General features: G+C 36.0%; 1 protein-coding gene across 2 annotated transcripts in view; it reads right to left on the reverse strand.

Moving 5' to 3' along the window:
- DHX40 (DEAH-box helicase 40) overlaps positions 1–23,851 on the reverse strand; it is a 47,029-nt gene that overhangs the window by 16,255 nt on the left and 6,923 nt on the right. For both annotated transcript variants that reach the window (XM_044248553.1, XM_044248552.1), the window contains 5 exons: positions 16,457–16,556; positions 14,575–14,661; positions 14,268–14,450; positions 9,572–9,652; positions 8,437–8,594 (listed from right to left, as the gene is read on the reverse strand). In XM_044248553.1, coding sequence (XP_044104488.1) covers positions 8,437–8,594; positions 9,572–9,652; positions 14,268–14,450; positions 14,575–14,661; positions 16,457–16,556 — 609 coding nt within the window. The remainder of the gene's footprint in view (positions 1–8,436; positions 8,595–9,571; positions 9,653–14,267; positions 14,451–14,574; positions 14,662–16,456; positions 16,557–23,851) is intronic.

The following is a 23,851-nucleotide window of genomic DNA, read 5'->3' on the forward strand; positions in this document are numbered from 1 at the left end:
TGACATAAAAATAGAAAAGTCCATTGCTATTTCACAGTTGCATTTTTATTCTGTGGAATCTAGAAACACTGAATCTCTGAGCTACCTTAGTTGCTTTGGGGGTAATTCATGTTTCATATCCATTAACATGATTCACATCAAGTGCTTCACAAAGGCAAGACTTAATCTTGGGTGGCTCAGGATAGGTTAAGCATCTGCTTTCAGCTCAGTTCATGATTTCCGGGTCCTGGGAAAGAGCCCTGCGTCAGGCTCTCTGCTCAGCCGAGAATTTGCTTCTACCTCTCACTCTCCCTCTCTCTCAAATAAAATCTTAAGAAAAAATAAACGAACTCACCAAATCAAAGCATAGAAAAAATACATATTCTTATTGGCTATATTATCTGAATATTCTAAAGAGTCCACAGATATCTAAAGCCAAGTATTAAGCTAACAAAGGGAAGTCTCCCTTTTCCTTGAGTGCCTTCGAATATAGGTCACTTTCAAATAATATTTCCTAAAGTTAGGACCCAAAAAAAGGCCTTCAAGATATCAAAAGCAACTCTAGAACTTGATTAAAAGAAAAACAAAGAACAGGAATGCCTGAGTGGCTCAGTCAGTTAAGGGCTGCCTTTGGCTCAGGTCATAATTCCAGAGTCCTGGGATCAAGTCTGAGTAGGACTCCTTGCTCAGCAGGGAGCCTGCTTCTCTCTCTACCTTCCTCTCTCCCTGCTTGTGCTCTCTCTGACAAATAAATAAATAAAATCTTAAAACACACCACCACCACATAATTAAAACCTAAGACCAGGGCACCTGGGTGGCTCAGTTGAGCCTGGCTCACCAGAGAGTCTGCTTCTCCCAGGGCCCTGGGTAGAGCCCTGTGTCAGGCTCCCTGCTCACCAGGGAGTCTGCTTCTCCCTCTCTCTCTCCTCCTCCCCAATGCTCACACTGTCTCTGATAAAATCTTAAAAACAAACAAACACGGGCACCTGTGTGGCTCAGTTGGTTGAGTAACTGCCTTTGGCTCAGGCCATGATCCTGGAGTCCCAGGATCAAGTCCTGCATCCGGCTCTCTGCTTGGCAGGAAGTCTGCTTCTACCTCTGACCTCTCCCCTCTCATGCTCTCTTTCTCTCTCTCTCAAATAAATAAATAAAACAAAACAAAACAAAACCCTAAGACCTGAACAACCTAGAAAGCTAAAAAGTTGAGTCAACTATCCATCCACAGAGAGAAGATTCTAAACAGAAATTTTAAAACCAGGGGTGCCTGGGTGGCTTGGCTGGTTGAGCAACCAACTCTGGGTTTCAGCTCGGGTCATGATCTCAGGGAGGAGGGACTGAGCCCCACAATGGCTTCAGCCTTCATGCTCAGAGCACAGATTGCTTGAGATTCTCTCTCCCTACCTTTCCCTCTGCCCCTCCCCTCTGCTCACGTAGGCAGGCACATCATGCACTATCCCTCCCTAAAATAAATAAATAAATAAACTCTTCAAAAGAAAAAAATTGCTTAAACCAATACCTGACCTTCTACTTCCAGTACTGGAATGGACTTAATTTTTCATTTCTTCTCAACTTCTTTCAAAGACATAAGAAGGAAATATTATAATACTATATTTGAATACTATATTTGAAGCTCATAACATATGTAAATGTAAATGTAATTTATATGACAACAGTAGCACACATGATGGAGGAGTGAATGGAACTAAATTGTTGTAAGCTTTCCTGTATTTTACATGATGCAATAAAATATTCATTGAGTAAACTGTGATTAAAGATGCATATTATCAGCCCTACAGCAAGGACATGTTAAGCAACAGCAATAAGAATAAAGGCTTTAACACAATCCTTATCAAAATTCTAGCAGGCTTTTTCCTGAAAAAACTGATATGCTGATTCTGAAATTTATATAAAAATGCAAGGAAAATGGAATAACCACAAGAGTATCAAAAAAGGAACACAATGTTGAAAGACTTACAATATCTGATTTCAAAATTTACCATAAAGCTGTGTAATCAACACTAAGTGGCACTGACACAAGGATAAACAGATCAATGAAATAAAGTCCAGAAAAAACAGTCACACATATATAGTCCCTAGATTTTCTAAAAAGGTATCAATGCAATTCAGTGGAGGAAAATATCTTTTCCATAAATGTGCTGGAATAAGTGGATGATCACAGAGAAAAAAAGTAACCTAGATCTCTACCTCATACCATATACAAAGCTTAAATTCAGATGGATCACTGTATATATTAAAAGCTCAATAAAGTAAAGCTTGTAGGAAAGTATCAATAGAAATATGAGAGGGAAGTATATTTTCATGATTCTGGGGCAGGCAAAGATCTTTTAGCATTCAGAAAGTAACCACAACAATAGTAACTGATATATTAAACTTACCAAAATTCAAAAGCCCCCATCATCAAAAGCCACTGTTCAGAAAGTAAACAGAAAAGCCCAGAGTGGGAACAACTACATGCAACTCATTATCTACCAAATAACCTGTATCCAGAATAAACTGAAATCTCTGAGATTCCATAATTTTTTAATAAATTTAAAACCTGAATAAAAGATTTTAACAGACAATTCACAAAGAAGACAGATAAATGGCCAATAATCACATGAATGCACAAAAATATTAGTCAGCAGGAAAATGCAAATGAAACCATAAGGAGGGATCACCAATACATAATAGAATGTGTAAAATAACATGACAGGCAACACCAAATGTTGAGGAAGACATGTGGTGCAAACATTGCTGATGGAATTTTAAAATGGTATAGCCATTTGGGGAAAAGGGTTGGCAATTGCTTTCTTTAAGATTTATTTATTTGAGGGATGCCTTGGTGGCTTAGTGGGTTAAAGCCTCTGCCTTCAGCTCAGGTCATGATCTCAGGGTCCTGGGATCTAGCCCGACATCGGGCTCTCTGCTCAGCAGGGAGCCTGCCCCCCCCACCTGCCTCTTTGCCTACTTGTGATCTCTGTCAAATAAATTAATAAAATCCTTTTTAAAAAAATAAGATTTATTTATTTGAGAGAGAGCAAAAGAGAATGTGAGCAGGGGGAGGGGCAGAGGGAGAGACAGAATCCCAATCCCATGCTAACTCCCCATTGAGGGTGGGGCCTGATACAGGGCTGCAGGGAGCGGTAGGGGAGGAGGGTTTGATCCCAGCACAAGACGGAATGGGATGCTTAACCTACTGAGCCACCTAGGCATCCTAAAGGTTGGCAATTTCTTTTTTTTTCTTTTAAAGATTTTATTTATTTATTTGACAGAGATCACAAGTAGGCAGAGAGGCAGGCAGAGAGAGTGAGAGGAGGAAGCAGGCTTCCTGCTGAGCAGAGAGCCCAATGTGGAGCTTGATCCCAGAACCCTGGGATTGTGACCTGAGCCAAAGGCAGAGGCTTTAACCCACTGAGCCACCCAGGCGCCCCAGGCTGGCAATTTCTTAAACACATGCTTACTCAATAATGCAACAATTTGTTTCCTAGATAGTTACCTAAGAGAAATGAAAATGTACATCTACAAAAGACCTACATAGGAATGTTCGAAACAGCTATTCTTTTTTTTTTAATTTACTTATTTGAGAGAGAGAGAGAGAGAGAGAGTGTGTGTGTGTGTGTGTATTTATAAGAGGGTGGGGTGGGAGGAGGAGAGGGGCAAGGAGAGGGGACAAGCAGACTCTGTGCTAAGCCTGGAGCCCAACATGGGCTCAATCTCAGGACCCTGAGATCACAACCTAAGCTGAAACTAAGAGTCCAACGCTTAATGGATGGTGCCCCCCAGGTGCCACTTAACAGCCGTATTTATAAATAGCACCAAACAAGAAACAATTCAAATGTTTATCAATAGGATAATGGAAAAAAAACCTAACTGTAGTATGTTCATACAGTGGAATTGGATAAATCTCACCCACTATGTTGACCAAAAAAAGCCAAACACAAAAAAGTACATATAAGTCTATTCACAGTAAGTTTCAGAAAAGCTAAACCTAAAAAAAGAAATAGAGAAATGACTGACTGTAGGGAGGTGGGGAGATTCTGACTGTGAAGGGGCACTGAAGAAATCTTCCAAGAGATAAAACTGTTCCATATCTTGACAGGGGTAGGAGTTATACAGATGTGTGGACTTTGCAAAATTAATTGAATTATATACCTAAGATTTATACATTTCACTACATGTACATTTTACCTCAAAAATAAAAACTGTAGGAGCACCTGGGTGGCTCAGTTGGCTGTGCATCTCCCTTTGGCTCAGGTCATGATCTCAGGGTCCTGGGATTGAACGCAGAGTCAGGCTTCCTACTTAGCGGGGAGTCTCTTTCTCCCTCTCCCTCTGCCTCCCCCCACCTCCACTGGTGCTCTCAGTCGCTGTGTGTGTGTGTGTGTCTCTCTCTCTCAAATAAATAAATGAAATCTTTAAAAAATAATTAAACATAAATAAATAAAAACTGTAAGCAGTCAGTGGTGTATCTTAGGAATTCTAAAGCTACTTCTGTATATTCTAGGGACAAAGGACAATTTGAATATGGACTCTGGACTAGATAATAGTATTTTGTCAATACTAAACTTCCTAATTTTGATAAATATACTATGGTTAAATAAGAGACTGCCCTTATTCCTAGTAAATATACGTTATCAATATTTTGTGGTAAGGGAGTGTAACATTCCTAAGTGACTCTTAAAAATAAATAAAATGCATACATATAGAGAGAGACAGAGAAAGAGAAAAAGAATAGGAAAGCAAATACAGAAAAAAGTTAAAAACTGATGAAACTAGGTAAAAGGTATAAAGGAAATTCTTTACTGTACTTTCAACATTTCTGTAACTTTGAAATTGTATTCCAATAAAACGGTAATTAAAAAAAAAAAAAAGGAGCTAACATCAGAGTGGCTTCATCTACTTAAAAGTTCCAATGAGGAAAACCAGTTCCTTTTTCTACCCTTGTAAGACTATAAGATTGGATCACCTTAATCTAATCTAACTCCCTGATTTTACAAATGAAAAATGAAGTCCAGAAAAACTAGGTCAATAGATCATTAGGTTGCAGTGGAGTCAGGTTAGAACCCTGATCTCTTGACTCTCACCTCAATACTCTTTACTAGTTTTTAAAGTATTTTTAGCTTAGAAACCCAGCTAGACTTATTCACTTAAAGATTATCATTAAAGGATGGCTGACATACAATGCTACATTAGGTTCAGTTGTACAACATAGTGATTTAACAATTCTATATATTACTCAACACTCACCATAGTAAGCGCAGTTACTATAAAACATTAGTACAACACTACTGACTGCATTCTCTATACTATGCTTTCATCTCCACGACTTTATTTTATAATTGAAGTCTGTTTTTCTTAATTCCCTTCACTATTTCACCCATCCCCTAACTACCACCCAGCCAACCTTATTTACTGTATAGAATCTTTTTTTTTTTTTAAGATTTTATTTGTTTGAGAGAGAGAGAGAGCAGGAGAGGGGAGGGTCAGAGGAAGAAGCAGACTCCCCGCTGAGGAGGCAGAGTTGGAGCTGGATCCTAACACCCTGATCAGGGATCAGGACCTGACCCAAAGACTGACACTTAACAGACTGAGCCACCTAAGCGCCCCTGCATATTACTCTTTACTAGAAAAGAGCAATTGTAATTCGGGGTATTACTAGAACCAAAATTCTGACACTTAAGACTACAATCTAGGGGGAAGGGGAAAAAAAGACTACAATTATTTAGGATAGGCAGCTCACTGATTAAACCAGAGTACTTTTCCAGAAAAATGTATTCTCCATTACAATCTTGGCAATAAATAAACCAATCTGGACACACACTCACAGCTTATAAAGGGATATGGCCATTATGGTAGCACACACTATTTTTAGTCTTGGCTATAGGCAAGAAATACGGTCTACTCAGAAGGTCTTTTATTTATTTATTTTTAATTTATTTTTATATATATTCATTCACTCAAGGGGGGAGGGGCAGAATGGAGAGGGCAAGAGAAAACCTTAAGCAGGCTCCATACCCATCACAGAGGCATGATCTCACAACCCTGAGATCATGACCAGAGCCAAAACCAAGAGTCAAAAGTTAAACTAACTAAGCCATCCAGGCTCTCCCAGAAGCTCTTAAAAAACAAACAAACAAACAAACAAAAAACCATTCTGACCCTACCCCTACCCCCATTAGAAGAAAGTAAAGCTGCTATGAGAAGAACTAAGTTGTGTCCCATACAGACACACCAAGAAAGGAAAGAAGCAGAAGTCTGAACCTCAAAACAATTCTCTTAAGATACAGGTGCTGAACTTGCATTTCTTTTAAGTCTAGGGAAGAAAAGTTAATATATTACTAATGTACTAAAACAGGGCAAAAGTCCACCATACTATCTTCCTTTACCAGTGAAAGGAAATTAATTCTTAGCCAGGAACATTATAAACTCTCTATTTCAAACAACTAAGTTAAAGAATAACAAAATGTAAAATTCTTTGATCCTCAGTTTCATGTCTCATAGGGCTAGATACATGGTAATAAAAATGCCCAGTGAATTACTGGAGAATCTAAATAAACGGGGAAATATTTCATGTACATGGATAGAAAGGCTCAATACTGTCAAGATATGAATTCTTTCCAGACTGATCTACAGATTTGACATAATCCCTAATTGAAGGGGAAGGGCAAAGTCAGAAAACTAACCCTATCCAACTTCAAGAATTACTGTAAAGCTCTAATATTCAAGACAGTGTGATATTGACAGAAGAGTAGGAAAAGAGGTCAATGGAACAGAATACAGGGCTCAGAAACAGACCCACACAAATATAGTTAAATGATCTTTAACAAGGGGGAAAGGTATTTCAATGGAAGGATAGCTTTTTGAACAAATGAGGTTAGAAAAAATGGACATCCAACTCCTAGAAGATAACATAGGAGAGAACCTAAAGGATGTTGGGTATGGTGATGACTTTTCAAATATAACACCAAACACATGACCCATAAAAGAAGTAACTGAAAACCGGACTTCATTAAAATTTAAAACTTCTGCTCTATGAAAGATAATGTCAAAAGAATGATAAGACAAACCATAGACTTGGAAAAAATATTTGCAAAAGACATACCTGATAAAGGACTGTTAACTGAAATATACAAAGAACTCCTAAAACTCAACAATAAGAAAACCTCCCAATTTAGTTTTCTAAATTGGGGGTGCCTGGCTGGCTTGGTTGGTAAAGCATGCAACGCAATCTCAGGGTTACAAGCTTGAGCCCCACACTGGGTACAGGGATTACTTAAAAATGAAATCTTTAAATAAAATAAAATATATATAATATATATAATATATAAATAAAATATATAATAAAATAATAAAATAAATAAAATACTTAAAACTGAAATCTTTAAATAAAATGAAATAACATAATAAAAAGACCTGAATGGACACCTCACACACACACACACACACACACACACACAAAAATCCAGAGATGACAAATAAGCATATAAAAAGATGGTTAACATCATATGTCATCAGGGATCTGCATGTTAAAACAAGTTACTAACAAGTGCTAAACACTTATTAGAATGGTCAAAATCTAAAACAATGGCAACACCAAATGCTGGTGAGGATGTAGAGCAACAGGAATTCTCAAACTCATTGTAGGTGAGAACACAAAACTGTGCAGGCACTTTGGAAGATAGTTTAGCAGTTTCTTACAAATATAAACCTATTGTTATATCATAACTCAGCAGTGAGTTGAAATCCTATGTCCACACAAAAACCTGTACATGGATTACAGCAGCTTTATTCATAATTGCCGAAACTTGAAAGCAACCAAGATGTCCTTCAATATGAGAAAATATAAACAAATCCTAAACAATAGAAAGAAAAGAACTATTATGCTTTAAAAAGACAACAAGAAACCTTAAATGTGCATTGCCAAGCTATCTTGGCAGAAGGGATATAGGGATGAATAGGTGGACAACAAGGAGATGTTTAGAGGAGTGCAATTTTTTAGTGTATTACTATAATGGTGGAAATATGTTACTACAGATACAGGGTTTTCTCAAAACCCAAATATACAATACAGTGACCCTTAGTTAATCATCATGTATCAATACAGGCTCATCAATAATAACAAATGTACCACACTAACAAAAGATGTTAAGTATGAGGTAACTCTGCGTGTCTGTACTTATCCTCAGCTTTTCTTTAAACCTAAAACTGCTCTAAAAAATAAAGTCTAGGGGCACATGGGTGGCTCAGTGGGTTAAAGCCTCTGCCTTTCATGATCCCAGGGTCCTGGGATCGAGCCCCGCATCGGGCTCTCTGCTCTACAGGGAGCCTCCTTCCTCCTCTCTCTCTGCCTACTTGTGATCTCTGTCTAATAAATAAATAAAATCTTTTAAAAAATAAATAAATAAAAATAAAAAATAAAGTCTATAATTTTTTTAAAACTCATCATAAACTTCTTACCCGGTCTAATGAAGACATTTTCCACAGACAACATTGCTGCTATTGGAAGTAGTAGATCTTCACAATCCAGAGAAGCAGCCTTTATTACTGCACATGTCAGATGTGGAGGGAGAGGAAATTCCACCATAGACAAACCCAACCTGGTCACATGGCCGCTCCTTAATAGAAAGATAAGGTTCTTAAGTTCTTTCTATCCTGGGAGTACAAATGAAATGTTCATCATTTAAAATAAGTCAGATATAGTTTATATTACCTTAAATCAACTCCATAAATTCAATATAAAAAACATAACACACTGATCATTGATAAAAGAAAACATAAAGCTGATATATTCCCTGTTTTGAAGGGCCAATACATCCAAAAAACTAAACAGTGAGGCAGAATAAAGTACTATAGTAAAAGACACAAAATGCTTCAGAAGCAAAGAGGATGTCCTTGAAGAAATAAGAGAATGATAATTACCAAATCTTTCCCCAACACACAATCATAAGAACAAGGTCTGGCTCTCTTATTATTTCATATGCCCAACTTAAAGCCTGGTACTGAAATGGTACTCAAAAATTACTTGTTAAATAATACCAAATACAAATACAGTTTTATCATGTAATTTTAAAATTCAGAATTGTGGCAAAGAAAAACTGAGGACAAAGTCTTATTTCAGATAAAACACTCCATTCAATTCAAACAAATCATTTTCTACTGATAAAGGAAACTATTAAGAATGCTCTTTGAAAAAGAGATGGGGGGGCACCTGAGGGGCTCAAGTCAGATAAGCATCCAATTCCTGATTTTGGTTCAGGTCATGATCTCAGAATCATGGGATCAAGTGATGCATCAGGCTCTGTACTCAGTGTGGAGTCTGCCTGTCCTTCCTTCCCTCTGCTCCCCCACACAATTCTCTCTCTCCCAAATAAATAAATAATAAGTAAATAAAATAAAAAAGAGACTGGGGTGCCTGATTGGCTCAGTTGGTAGAGCATGTGACTCTTGATCTTAGGGTCATGAGTTCAAGCCCCATGTGTGACACAGAGTTTACTTAAAATAATAATAAAAATTTTTAAAAATTAAAATAAAACAGAGATTAACATCTGTTGTGGTTGGGTTTTTGTTTTTGTTGTTGTTGTTGTTGTTTTACCTGTCAATAGCATCACATTGGTAAAGTTGTTTAAGAGCTTCCAAAATGAGTCTCTCATTAGGTGGATCCAAATAGGGAAACCTGGGTTTAAATGAGATATGAGTTAAGATTCCACTCCTTGACCATTGTAAGATTTAACACAGACTTGACAATTTCTTTAAAGGTTTTACTTCTTTTTTTCAAGCCTCCTCTCCCTCTCTTTTTTTCCCCTCAAGCATTCTTTTTTGTTTTTTAAAGATTTTATTTATTTATGACAGAAAGAGATAGTGAGAGAAGGAACACAAGGAGGGAGAGCAGAAGGCAGAGGGAAAAGCTGGCTTCACGTTGAGCAAGAAACCCAATCTGGGGCTTGATCCCAGGACACTGTGATTTTGACCTGAGCTGAAGGTAGACGCTTAACAACTGAGCCACCCAGGCGCCCCTCCCTAAGCACTCTATGATCATGATCAGCATTCAGCAAGGTAGAAAATTATTTTTTCTGAATCATACTCTTTTTTTCCTTTCTAAATTTTTATTTAAATTGTAGTTAGTTAACATACCATGCAATGTTGGTTTCAGGAGGAGAACTAAGTGCTGAATCACACTCCTCTGTTTAATTCAAAAAGTACTTCTTTTTGATCCCCCTTAGCTGGAACACTCACCATTCTTTTCTCTATCTTACTCCCGACCCATTCTTCATAGATATTTTGACATTCTTCAATGTCAAAACTACTCTGTTCTATAGCCCACAATTTTTATTACAATTTTATAAACCAGTGGAGAAAAATTGACAGTGGACAAATATTACAAGTTGATCAACATTAATTCAGTATGGTTTTTAATAAAATCGTAAGTACATCTGATTAATTTTACCATATTTGCTCTATGTATATTCTTATTTTCTCCTGAACTATCTGAAAACAAGTTGTAAATACAATGCCAACTCACCCCCCAAAATATTTCAGCATGCATCCTCTGAAAATAAAGACAGCTTAGGGGTGCCTGGGTGGCTTAGTCAGTTGAATGTCCCACTCCTGGTTTTGGCTCAGGTCATGATCTCAGAGTCCTAAGATGGGGCCCACATTGGGCTCCACAATCAGCACGGAGTCCACTTGGGATTCTTTCCCTCTTCCTCTTCCTCCCACTGTGCCCTTCCCCCTGCTCACATGCACCCTCATTCTCTCTAAAATAAATACATGAAAAATAAAATCTTGGAAAATAAAGGCATTCTTACATAACCATAATACTATTAATGAACATTAGACAAAAATATTCACAAAGTGTGGCATATAACCAAGCCTGAATATATATATATATATATATATATATATAGTCTTACTACTAATAATAATTACTTAACACTATTGACACTGGATTACTTTTTCCGCCATAAATCTTGAGACGGTTAAATCATCTACTCCAATTTCTCACCTTAAAAAAGTCCAACAAAGAACAAAAGGTCCAATACCTTACAAAAAGTCCACTCCAGGATTTACTGCTCTATTTAAAAACAAATAAACAAAAATCTTGTAGACTATTCTACAGTTTTCCTACAACTTGTACCAACAAGTCCTGGTATCTTCTAGAGCAAGAGTCAGCAAACACTTTCTATAAAAGGCCAGATAGTAAATATTTTAGGTTTTGTAGGCTGTATGGTCTGTGTCACAATTATTCAACTCTGCTGTTATAGTAAAAGCAACCATACATGAATGAATATGCATTGCTCTGTTCCAATAAAATTTTATTTACAAAAACAGGCAGTGAGCCTGGAACATGGTTTTTGACCCCTGTCCTAGAGAGATACCAAATTAGTCAGGTTCCTCTTTTACATGAGTGCCCTTCCAGATTTGTAAAAACTACCATTATTTTTCTCCCTTGATTATACCAATTACTGAATTCTATCAAGCTCTCCTTGTATTATTTGCTTTCTAAGAGACCCACCATACCTAATTACCATCTTTCAGAAACACTCTAGCTTGTCAAAACCCTCCTAAAATATGATGATATCCATAACTGAACTCCAAATGTAGAGTGACCAACACACAACAGGAATGCTATAATTCCAGTCATTTGGACATTGCAGTTTATTAACATAACTAAAGTCTATGTCAGTAGGAATTTTTAAAAAAACTATTTTTTAAAAAATTTTACTTATTTATTTGTCAGAGAAAGAGAGCACAAGCAGGGTAAGTGGCAGGCAGAGGGAGAAGCAGTCTCCCTGCTGAGCAGGATCCACCCCACCCCCAACCTGCCCCCCAGCCCTGCAGCCAAGTGGGACTCCATCCCAGGATCTGAGGATCATGACCCAAGCCAAAGGCCAACCAGTTGAGCATCCCCGCCAGTAGGAATTTTTTGTTGTTTTCTAAACAGAATAATAATTGCAAGCTCATACTAAGTTGTGGTGATCTGATAATTTCAGATCTTTTTCATGTGTATTTCCTTAATATATAATCCAAACAAAGGCTGTAAGATGTAACCTTTCACACTTTGGCCTTGTTGATTTTTGCCTATTAAGATCATTCTAGGGGCGCCTGGGTGGCTCAGTGTGTTAAGCTGCTGCCTTCAGCCCAGGTCATAATCTCAGGGTCCTGGGATCGAGTCCCGCATCCGGCTCTCTGCTCAGCAGGGAACCTGCTTCCCTTCCTCTCTCTCTGCCTGCCTCTCTGCCTACTTGTGATCTCTCTCTGTCAAATAAATAAATAAAATCTTTGAAAAAAAAAAAAAGATCATTCTAAATCTTGCAGTTTTGATCATCTACTTATTAGACATCAAGACATTTTTCAGCAATATATAACCATTACTTCAATATCTTTAATATTTTCACTGAAAATGCTCATGAGGAAAGAGCAAAGTTCAACACACTATCAGCAAAACCTCCATGTAGGCTATGTTAAGCAATTAATCAATATATTCTGGATTTGGCTATTTGGCAACTATATTCAACAGTCCTGTCACCTTATTCACAAAGATGAATAAGATAGATAAAACAGATATGTAATAGGTAGATATAATCTTATCTTATGATGTGTAGAAAACAAGAGATAAATTCTTACAGTGCACCTGTTATGTGGACAGTCCTATCTTCAAACTAAAAAGGAAATGGTTTATTACGACATAGTCTTTGTGAACCATTTTGATTTATATGGATTACTATAAATCACCATTAAATTCTCTAAAACCATTTTTTTCTAAAAAAAAAAAAACTCTGCTAGAATTTGCTGAAGATCAATTCCAAGCATACTGGGCAGTTGTTTTCAGATTCTGACCTTTTCCTGAATGACGAAGTCAAAACATTTGTATTTCTTACAATTTTCTGGCAACCTGTTCTGCATAATTTCTCTTCTATAACCCAAAATCTGAAAGTTAATACTGGCTCTATTTCTCCTTATTCTACGCACATACTAAAAAGAGAAAGGCGCGGGGGTGGGGGAGGGGGGTAAATAAATAAATAAATAAACAAAAAGAGAGAGGAGAGGGACATCCAGCTGGTTCAGTTGGTGGAGCATGTGACTCTTGATTTCGGGGTTCTGAGTTCGAGCCCCACAATGGGTGTAGAGATTACTTAAAAATAAAATCCTAAAAAGAGAGAAGGAGAAAGAGAGAGAGGAGAATTTTTTTGTTTTTTGGCTTTAGCATCTTGAGGACTTTTAGTACATTCTAAGTCTTAAAACTTAAGATGGAAAAATTAACTCAGTGCAGATGATGATATTATGTAATTATTATTCCTACTTCTCTAATATATATATTCTTAATTATATGCCATTCTTAATATTATTCATATTTTTCTAATATATATTTATTCTTGATTATATGTTGCTTTGTAATTATGTATTATTCACAAAAATCATATTATGAATATTATTTTAAAATCTGGGTTCATCTGAAAGCTTTCTGTTCAGCCATTTAGATTTATTTAAATGGTTCTTCTTTCTCATTGGTGAGTGAGAATTTCATATATTATATGTTTTTCTCTTTCTAAGATCTATATTCTCATTTGGAAAATCTCTAGTTTTAAACTATCCAAAAAATATTTTAATTGGCTTTCCAAGAGTATACAATACATATTTGGACATACCTAGTAATTATTTCCCTTCTTATGAACACACACTCACCTTCTCCCACAGTTTCTGACACTTCTGCAGACAATTTAGACTAAAATTAAGACCAAGAACAGTATTTTCCTTCATTATTTCCTCTATCATGTATAATATGAAATTCCAAGCCCCTACAACAATATTCTATCCTATGCCAACTATTTATATAGTTTAACATTTGAGGAACTTAACAGCTGTTCCATTCTTTCTTTCATGTGTCTGAATCTTGTTTCCTTAATAGGATTTAAGTTTAGTGAAAGCAAAATACAATCAGAGTATTACTCTATCTCTCACAGTACTTGCTACAATGCTGGTCACACAAAAGATGCTACCAGAAAACCACTTTCTGGTTGGAATAAGGGTTATTATATACCTTTCATTACAGATAAGCAGTGATCACTAAATGATCCAAATAAACATCAGCATGGAGCACCCCATTAGGCCAAGGTTAAAACAGGAGCAAGGAATCAAATCACAGGAAAGCACTGCAAAGAAATCTTTTATTTGGGTTTAGCTAAACCTCTAAACGAAGGGGATGTAGGAGTCAAATACCTCAAAAGAATTCTGAGGAATAACCTGGCTCCATCCTAACAAATTTTTCTCTCTTCAAATTGTCTACATACCTTATAACATCATGTATGGCAAGGCACTTTAAGGTCAGAACTACAGATGTCAAACTAGTTCTCTTAATCTCAGGGATCACATGGTCAGGCATACACTGGTTCCAAAAATCTTTACTATAGATCCGAAAGCATTTTCCTGAGGAAGTTCTGCCAGCTCGGCCACTTCGCTGTAACGCCTCACTCCTTAAGAAGAAGAAAAAAAGAAGTCCCCAAAAGGTACCAAGTAGTTAACATCATACATCCTAACCAGTTAAAAATGACCTAATAAACTGTTCTTTGAACAAAAAAGCTTGACATAGAGACTTACTTTGAAATTGGAACCACCTCCAGGATGTCCAACCCTAATCTGGGATTGTGATTTAACTGCTTCACAAAGCCACCATCTACCACATATCTAAGAAGAATGAAAACCAGTTAAGTTTCTAGAATATAAGACTTGTTGATTTTTGGCCAATTCGGATTCTCCTTTTCTACCAAACTACCAACTATATGATGCCTTTTATATTAAACGTAAAACTTGAAAGTCAAGAAATTAGAACCCCTGTGCATTACTAATGGAAATGTAAAATGGTTAAGCCAATATGCAAAAGGTTTGAAGGTTCCTCTAAATTTTAAACACAGAATTACATTCTTCAGTGCATACCCAAAAGAACTGAAAGAAGTACTCAGCTAGTAATTGTAGACACATTTTTATAGAAGCACTGTTCATAAGAGCCAAAAGGCAGAAATAACCTAAATGTCCATTAACCATTAAGGGATACATGGAGAAACAAATTATGGTATATACATATAACAGAATATTATTCAGCCACAAAAATGAATGAAGTGGTGATACATGCTGCCATGTGGATGAACCTGGGCAGCACTATAAGTGAGAGAAGCCAGACACAAAAGGTCACACATTGTTCAACCATTTATATGAAACACTCAGAATAGAATCTCCATAAAAACAGAAAATAGGCTGGTGGTTCCCAAAGGTTAGAATGGAGGGGGGCATAGGGAATAACTGCTAAAAGGATACAGAGTTTTATTTTAGGGTAATAAAAATGTTTTAGAAGTAGGCAGAGGTAGTGTTAGTGTTTGTACAACACTGTAAAGGTACTAAATATTAATTGTTCACTTTTAAATGTTAATTTTATATTATGTGAATTTCTCCTCTAAAAGAATAAACTTGAAAGTCACCTCTAGACCACTCTAACAGGTTTAGAATTTAATTCAAGGTAGCCTTTAACAACACCATTTAAGTCAACTAAACAGAGAACAAGTCAGGTAAAAAACTAAGTTAGGAATTGTAGTAAGTCCATCATTCACTAAGGGAACATTCCAAAACATACTATTTAATGACTTTGCCTTTGCTGGAAACAGAAAATTACAGAGGAAGACTTACTGCAAAGAAGTGAAAGTCCTTACTGAAATAATCATTTTTATAGCAAAAGAGAAAACCAAAGGAAATTAAATTTCCTCTTAGCTCTGGGTGATCATTTTACACAAAAGAATGACATAGGATCTTTGAGATTCAGATCCAGCCTTCCTGTGGCAAACAGAGAGATTTTTAGTTAAGGACATAAAATATACTGGATAAAAGATAAATATCCAAAATGGCTGTGGTCAAAAGACGAAAAGAACTTCACATTAACCATCAGTCTAGACTTAAAGTTTCCCAGTGTTTCTCCACTTAATTTACTCAAAAATTGATGGTATCATTGATTACTTTAAAAAATAAGAGACTCACAGAATAGTTCATTTCACAAAAAGGTGAAAAGTGAGAAAGAGTACCTTCAGCTAAACACTTGGATGTACAACACTTGGACACACAACTCCACCAAGTGGAGGTGCCAGATGAGAAGGGAGTATCTTATTATCCTAGGTATATCCTGATAATGAGTATACAAAAACAGCTCTGGCTATCTAGTTAATGAATAATGAATAATGAAACCCATGAAGCATTACACATAATCTTAAATTTGGGAAGACAAAGCTACAAATTGCCAAATAAAAGTAGTTCAAAATTATAATCAGGAACACTATGTGTACCTCCTACTCCATTTCCTAATCATGGTAAACGATAATTATAAAAAAATAGTAGGTGATTACAAGTAGGTTAACAAGGAAATTACTGTAGGACATAGAGGAACAAACTCAAAATTAAGTGGCTTCCTTTGCTTTAAAAGAAACTTTAAAAGTTGTACCTAATTCCATCTATTGTCAAAGACGTTGCAGAAATATTGGTGGATATGACACATTTTCTAATTCCAGGTGGAGGTGGCAAAAATATTCTTCTCTGTTGATCTAAAATACATGTAAAGAGAAAATGTTAATTTACAACATGCATTTGTCAAACTCCACTTCTGAAAAACCAACTTCTTTTCGTTAAAAGTTGTGCTTCCTTCACCTCTTTAATTATCTTGAATTCAAAATAGCAAAACTCATCTTTGCCTCACCTTTTACTGCTAACATTTCTAGATCCATTAAATCAGAGATTATTGCTAAAATAAATCCTATAGAATCCTTTATGTAGGTCACAGCTCCCTTTGAGAATATTTAAAAACTGTAGCCCTCTTCTCCATTAAAAGGCACATATGTATACACACACACACACTTCAATTTCAGGGTATTCAGGAACTCACCGTAGCCCATCCATGAACTACAATTAAAGGCCTCCACATACCTTAAAGATTGACCAGTTAAGTGGTTTTCACTTTTTGGGGCATCTACCTCTCTATGCAAGTAACATGACATTCGTTTCCCCTAACCACAGATTCTGAAGAGTGAACCCAGCAGCAATGCTTGTACTATACCTTGTTCCTCCAGCCATAGTTTATGGCACCAAAGATAAACATCTCCCCCAAGCTGAGGCAATCTCCTGGAATTTGGAATAAGGTCCAAGAGATGCTCTATTTGATTAGGCTAGTCTCTTGCAAAGAAGAAAAATGAACTTGTGAACCACAGGGAAGTGGTTAAAGTACATGAAGGAAAGTCTAAAAATAATGAATTAGCCATGAAAGTTAAGACAACATTTCTGTGTTCCTGGCTCTTCCCAGGCCTTGAGGGGACTGAGTGTAAATTAAGTAGTAAGACAGATTTAGCCAGATTTGTTCTCCTGCCAGGTTAAGCACAAAATAAGGCAAGAGAGTTAAGAATGCTTGCAAGGAAATGATTATGGTATGGGTGAAAGAAGGTAAGCGAAGGCTGATAAGGACAGTGTCAATGCATTCTGAAAATTGTTAAATTACAAACAGTAGAGTATCTGGCAAAAAGAGGATTTGTAGTTAACTTTGACTAAGAATTATTTTTTAGATATTAGACTTAGGTAGCTCATTTCTTCCAGATGGTTCAAAGGAGTTTTATAATACTTTGTAGTTCAAATTATGCTTATACATTATTTATGATCTACTTGTTCTACTATAATGTAGCTCCATGAAACAAGGATTTTCTTTTATTCAAGACATATCCCCACTACCTAGAACAGTGTCTGGACCACAGAAAGTGTTCAACAGAGTTCAATGAATTGATAAATAAAAAATGCATTATATAAATAGTAAGCTAACATCCTTTCTACCACACGACCCTAAAAATCTACATAAATTAAAAATGTCCTTTCTGAACATGTGTACCTATAATCAAGTCTGTTTTTCAATCAATCCATTTCTAAAAATACCTAATATTTTAAATGTTCAGTTCAAGAAAAATTTCAGTTTCATTTACCATTTTGTTCACTATAATCAATTAGAAAGTCTTAAAACTGCTGTTTTGACAAGACTCACGTTTATTTCATTTCCATTTCATCCACACACTTTAATACCATATTCCCCGAGTACATACACCAGTTTATTTATTTTTTTTAGTAATTTCTAAACCCAATGTGAGGCTCAAACTCACAACCCTGAGATCAAGAGCTGCATGCTCTCCTAACCGAGCCAACACGTACCAGTTTTATGTTTGTTTATAAAGGTTTGAAAAAAAAGTTAATTATATCCTAAAGCACATTCTCTCTCTCCAGGAAGGAAAGAGGAAATGGAATACTTTCATTACAATACAGTAAGGTCCCAGGCTGTTATTAATGGGGAGGGTGGGGGATTGGCAAAGAGGCAAAAAAGATGTCCAAAGTCTACCAAGAAATAAGGATATTGAGAGACCGCTTAACACTAAAAATGAAGGAACAATCCTAGATCCACGTATATGACATATTATATGTTAAGGCCAATGAAACTTCCTCATAGAATATCTTGTCCCAAAGTCCCCCCAAGAGATTCCAAAGCAGAACTATTTCTGAGAGAGAGGGAAAGAGAAAGTGAATAATAATTTTTTCAGGCAATCAGACAGAAAAAGCAAATCACAAGGAAGGGAAAAAAAAAAAACAACAACAGGCTGGCCTCTAACTTCTCCACAGCAACATTCAATGCCAGAAGCCAACTGGACAACATCTACCAAGTTCTAAGGAAAACAAAGTATGACCCAAGAACATAAAACCCAGCCACAATACAGCTCAAGCATAAAGGCAAAAGCAAGACATTCTCAAACATAAAAGAGTAGTAACAAAAAGCTGCACTCAAGAGCCCTTCTATTTAAAAAAAAAAAAGTTAACAAAACCCAGGCAATTGAAAATTAACCAAAAGTAACTTAAGAATGGAAAAAGCATGGTAAAAATATTGATGATAAACATCTAAACAATGTAAAAATAACTAACAAAAATCAGAATGGAAAGATACAGAAGAGTCAAAGTACTTAAGTCCTTATCTTTCAATCAGAGAATCAGTAGGTAAGATCTCCAATCACACATGGTCTAAAAAGAAGAAGAGATTAACTTCAACTTCTTAAAATTTTTCATCTTTTTAGACTTGAAAGCAACCTTTTATATCATATTCTCATATGGTAAAGAAAGTTACTTGACATTTAACAATTCCTTCTAGGAAATTCACATAAAATTAAGTACTTTTTTAAAAAGCAACTAACAGCATAATCACACTTTTAAAAAGTATTTCTATCAATCAACCTATTTACTTCCATATCCTTCTATATGTACACACACACACACACACACACACACATCTGGTTATTTTTGAATGGAGGAACTTGAGGTGATTATTTTTACCTTTTTAACTTTGGACACTGCTTGAATTCTTTATAATGTAACTATATCACTTTTCCTTAATTGAATGATTTTTCTTAAAGGAAAACTGGAGCAAAAATGCAGAGACACTAAGAGTATGTTAATTCTGGGGGCGCCTGGGTGGCTCAGAGGGTTAAAGCCAAATAAATAAATAAAATCTTAAAAAAAAAAAGAGTATGTTAATTCTGCACAATGGGAAATGAATTGTGTTTGTACTTTTCTACACTTTAAAAATTTCTACAAAGGGCTAAAGAGAAAAACAGTAAGAACACATAAAACAAAATGTCATTTTTTATTAGAAAAAGCTAAACAATAAAAATACATTTAAATACATTAAAAAAGCTTAGAATATACCTCAGAATATTAATAGTGATTATCACTTAACTATGTTGCTGTGTTCTAAGTTTAATTATGTTTCTTCCTTTTCTGATTATATTTTACAACTACATACTCCACAACTATGTATTCTTTACAACTATGTATGTTTTGTAAGCCAAAGGAAAAATTTTCGCATTTGGAGAGGGTACAGTAAAAGTTTTTATGTGAAGTTCACTAGCCTTATTCTCCCCTCATCTTTAATCTTAACGTTTAAGGAAATTATCACCAACAAAGCCAAATTCTAGGTACTTGCAAAAATGCAATGTCTTTGTTTTGCAGGAAGAAGAAAGAAAGAAAACTACTTTTGGATTAATGCAATCAACTAAATGTGCAGTTTTCCTCTTTTAAAATACACGCTAATCCAAGGTAAAGTTCCTTTCTTTTTCTTCATGTATTCTTATAACACATGTACTATTTTTTCACCCCCTACTGAATAACCAGTTACCAAACACAGGTTTCCCATGTGACCTCAGGAACATCACTTAGCCTCTATCTGTTCAATAAAGAAGTCTGATTATCTAAGAAAAATATTTATAGGTATATGTGCATTTTTCTAGAGAAAGAAACCATGGCTTTCATTATCTTTTATTTTTTTATTTTTTAAGATTTTATTTATTTATTTGACAGACAGAGATCACAGGTAGGCAGAGAGGCAGGTAGAGAGAGAGAGAGGAGGAAGCAGGCTCCCCGCTAAGCAGAGAGCCCGATGCAGGGCTCGATCCCAGGACCCTGTGATCATGACCTGAGCTGAAGGCAGAGGCTTTAACCCCACTGAGCCACCCAGGTGCCCTCATTATCTTTTAAAAAGAATCTGAGACTCCACCCTCTAAAAAGGCTAAGAAGCACTGAATTCAGATAATTACTTTTAGTGCTAAAATAGTCAAATTCCATGCAAATATTTGTTGCTTATGAAGTAACAGATATATTTCAGTAAAACTGAATTATTGCAAAATCTTGAACAAAAGAGGAAATTCAGAAGCAAAACAGGTTTTTGTTGTTGTTTCATGATTTTATTTATTTATTTATTTGAGAGAGAAAGAATGAGAGAGCATCAGAGGGGAGAGGTCAGAGGGAGAAGCAGACTCCCCGCTCAGCAGGGAGCCTGAGGCAGGACTCAGTACTGGGGCCTTCAGGATCATGACCTAAGCCAAAGGCAGTTGCTTAACCAACTGAGCCACCCAGGTTTCCTAGAGCAAAACAGTTTGAGGGAAACAAGTATAAGGGTCTAGACACAGCCAGTGTTTTGCTACAAGACATAACAGAATGTCTAGCAGAAAGCGAAGAATCTGGAACTCAGTTTAACAAACATCTAATCAGGACTTTTCAACACATAATACTTAAGTAGTTCACAATTTCAGAAAGGAGATGAGGCAAAGATGACACGAGGTAGAATGTGTTAAGGGCCACAAGAGGTGTAGCAAAGCACCACGAGGTTTAAATAAAGAAGAGATCAAAGCCAGTTGTGAGGTGGGAAATCAGGGAAGGTTTTCATTGAGGTGGTTGTACTTATGAAACAAAACAGCAGGATTTCAGCCAGTAAGAGGAGAGAATAAAAGGGAAAGGAGGAGTTCCAGTTAAGGAAATATCAAATGCTGTCACAAAAAAGATGGGGAAGGAAATGGAATTTAAAAAACTGCCTACACTTTCAGCTTGAGAGAAACACCTCAAAGGATACGGGTTAGGAGTTCAGCCCAGGGAGTGGGATCATATAATCTTGGCATTAGAAGGGATCTTCATATCTGACAGTTGAGAATTTTTTTTATGTCAATTAGGGAGATACCTTAAGATGTCCCTTTAAAATAGTCGGCCGCCCTCATGACTAGCCCAGAAATAAAAGCAAATACAACATATCCCCCTCATAATCTCCACTTATTTTACTAAACCTAGATCTGAGTCATTTTTGAGCCCTCTTCACAAAAGGCTACAAGCAGGAAACCCTTCTTTCCTTTCCTCACTCCCAAGCACAAGCTTTATGTTCCTAAGACATAATAATATTATAATAGTGTTTCTCCCCACCACCTGAAGTAGCAATAATAAAGAAAGTACATGCTGTATTGTATTAGTGACACTTACAAAAAAAAAAAAAAGCCTAGGATCCCAGGAACCTGCTACTCCCAACTTCATCCATTACTCAGTACTTCCTCAGCTCCATTTGAATGCCTCTTTGCATTGCTAGAAATTGCTCCCATAAATATTATTATGCTCATAATGGATCACCAATAGCTCACCCTTGGAACCAAAGGGAAACTAAAATAAACAAGCAAAACCCTCCTCAGTAATGCCTCTACTGACAGCCAGCTCTACATCTTTACCATTCTCACATATACGCCAACACAAAAAATCTCATACACTGGGAATTAAGGCTGAAAGCAGGCTGAGATCACACTGGAAGAATAATGAATGCCAAGTTATTAAGTTAGCATTTTAATTCAGTTATTAAGTTAGCATTTTAATTCAGCTGGTAACAGGGAATGGTTGAGATACCCAACAGGAAACTGACACAATCAGATTCGTGCTTTTGAAAGATGATGCTTACCACTGCAGATAGGATGGTAAATTATATCAGGGAAAACAGGTTAGCAGGTTATGTTAAACTCAGGAAAGCAAATTGAGGATCCCAACTCTAACAATGACATTGAAAAATGAAAAAGAAGAATGAATGATTTGGACAAGACAAAAGCAAACAAACAACAAACAAAACACACACACACAAAACAAAAACAAAAACAAAAAAAAAAACTACCTGTAGGAGCTATCACTTATTTGGACTAAATGATCTAGGATGATATGACGCACAGACTAGAAAGCCCTGTGAGGAGATCCATGAGTTCTAGAATGCAGGAGTGAGAATTAACTAGAGATAGTCAACCTCTCCGAAACAGAGAATTCTAGGAAAACAGAAAGCTAAGGATAAAACCTTAAAAAATAGTCACATGAGAGAGGAAAAAGGTCTGGGAAGGGTGGGAGGGCAGCACACTTAGAGAAACGGTGTCAGGAGAACCAGGTAATTAAATATTACCCCGGATGACAGAATTTCAAGGAGGCATTATTATCACAAAATCAAAATACAAACTAATGAAAAAAAAAGAAAAACTATGAGATTTGAGAAAGAGGAGGTCATTTGCAACCTTTAATAGTATAAAAACTTTTTCAGGCCATTAAACGACACAATAGCAGACTCAGCAGGTTATTTTCATTGTGACAATAATAAAGGAAAGAATAAAATTACACAGAAAAATACATTTATATTGTTAATGGTCAAAAACAAAACAACCGTAATGAGTTTTGAATTACCTCAGCAGTAAACAAAGTAACTTTTAAGGGAGCCAACAGATCAAATCTCCAGAAAACAATGAGAACCTTAAATATCTAATAATGACCCTAAAAATTCCCTTAAAAATACAAAAACCTAAAAATAGATATCCATATGGAGGGCAAGGCCTAATATCATCACAAAAGAGATTTCTAAAATAGCATGAGGTCTATGGTTATTTGCCAAAACACATATCCGTAATTTTTGTTAACACAAGATTAACAACCACCTCCTCAACAAAAACAACAATAAAATATAAAAACATTCAAATGCTTTTTACACTACATTAAATGCTAACCACAATCAAACTCTAAATAAATCCCCTTTAATTTTACATACCAAATTCCATAATAAAGTAATTTTACTAAACAAATTCTAAACCTAATTCAACATTATGAACAAATATTAGAATAAGTTTGCATTTGCTGTTTGAAATTACAAAAGAACGGCATCATTCTTGAAAAGGAGACTGTGTGCTACTTCAAAAGAAAATAATCCACTGTGTTTAGTCTCAGATCTACCTGGATATATACGATTTCTAGAAATTCTCTGGCAATACTAAATTAGGTTTGACTTATGGTACTACTATCAAGAAATTATAGTACTAATTTCAAAAAATTACCAACACTATCTCTGTTCTGCTGAGAGGACAGAGCCTACTCTTAAACAATATCAAGGTGTGTGGGGGCGAGTGTCCAAGGCTCCTGAAAAAGTGAATATGAAAAGATTTGGAGGAAAAAAAAAAATCACTTCTCTCAAGGAATGTTGGTTCCCTTAAAGTTT

Source organism: Neovison vison, chromosome 5 (genome assembly GCF_020171115.1).
Source record: "Neovison vison isolate M4711 chromosome 5, ASM_NN_V1, whole genome shotgun sequence".
NCBI classification, from domain to species: Eukaryota; Metazoa; Chordata; class Mammalia; order Carnivora; family Mustelidae; genus Neogale; species Neogale vison.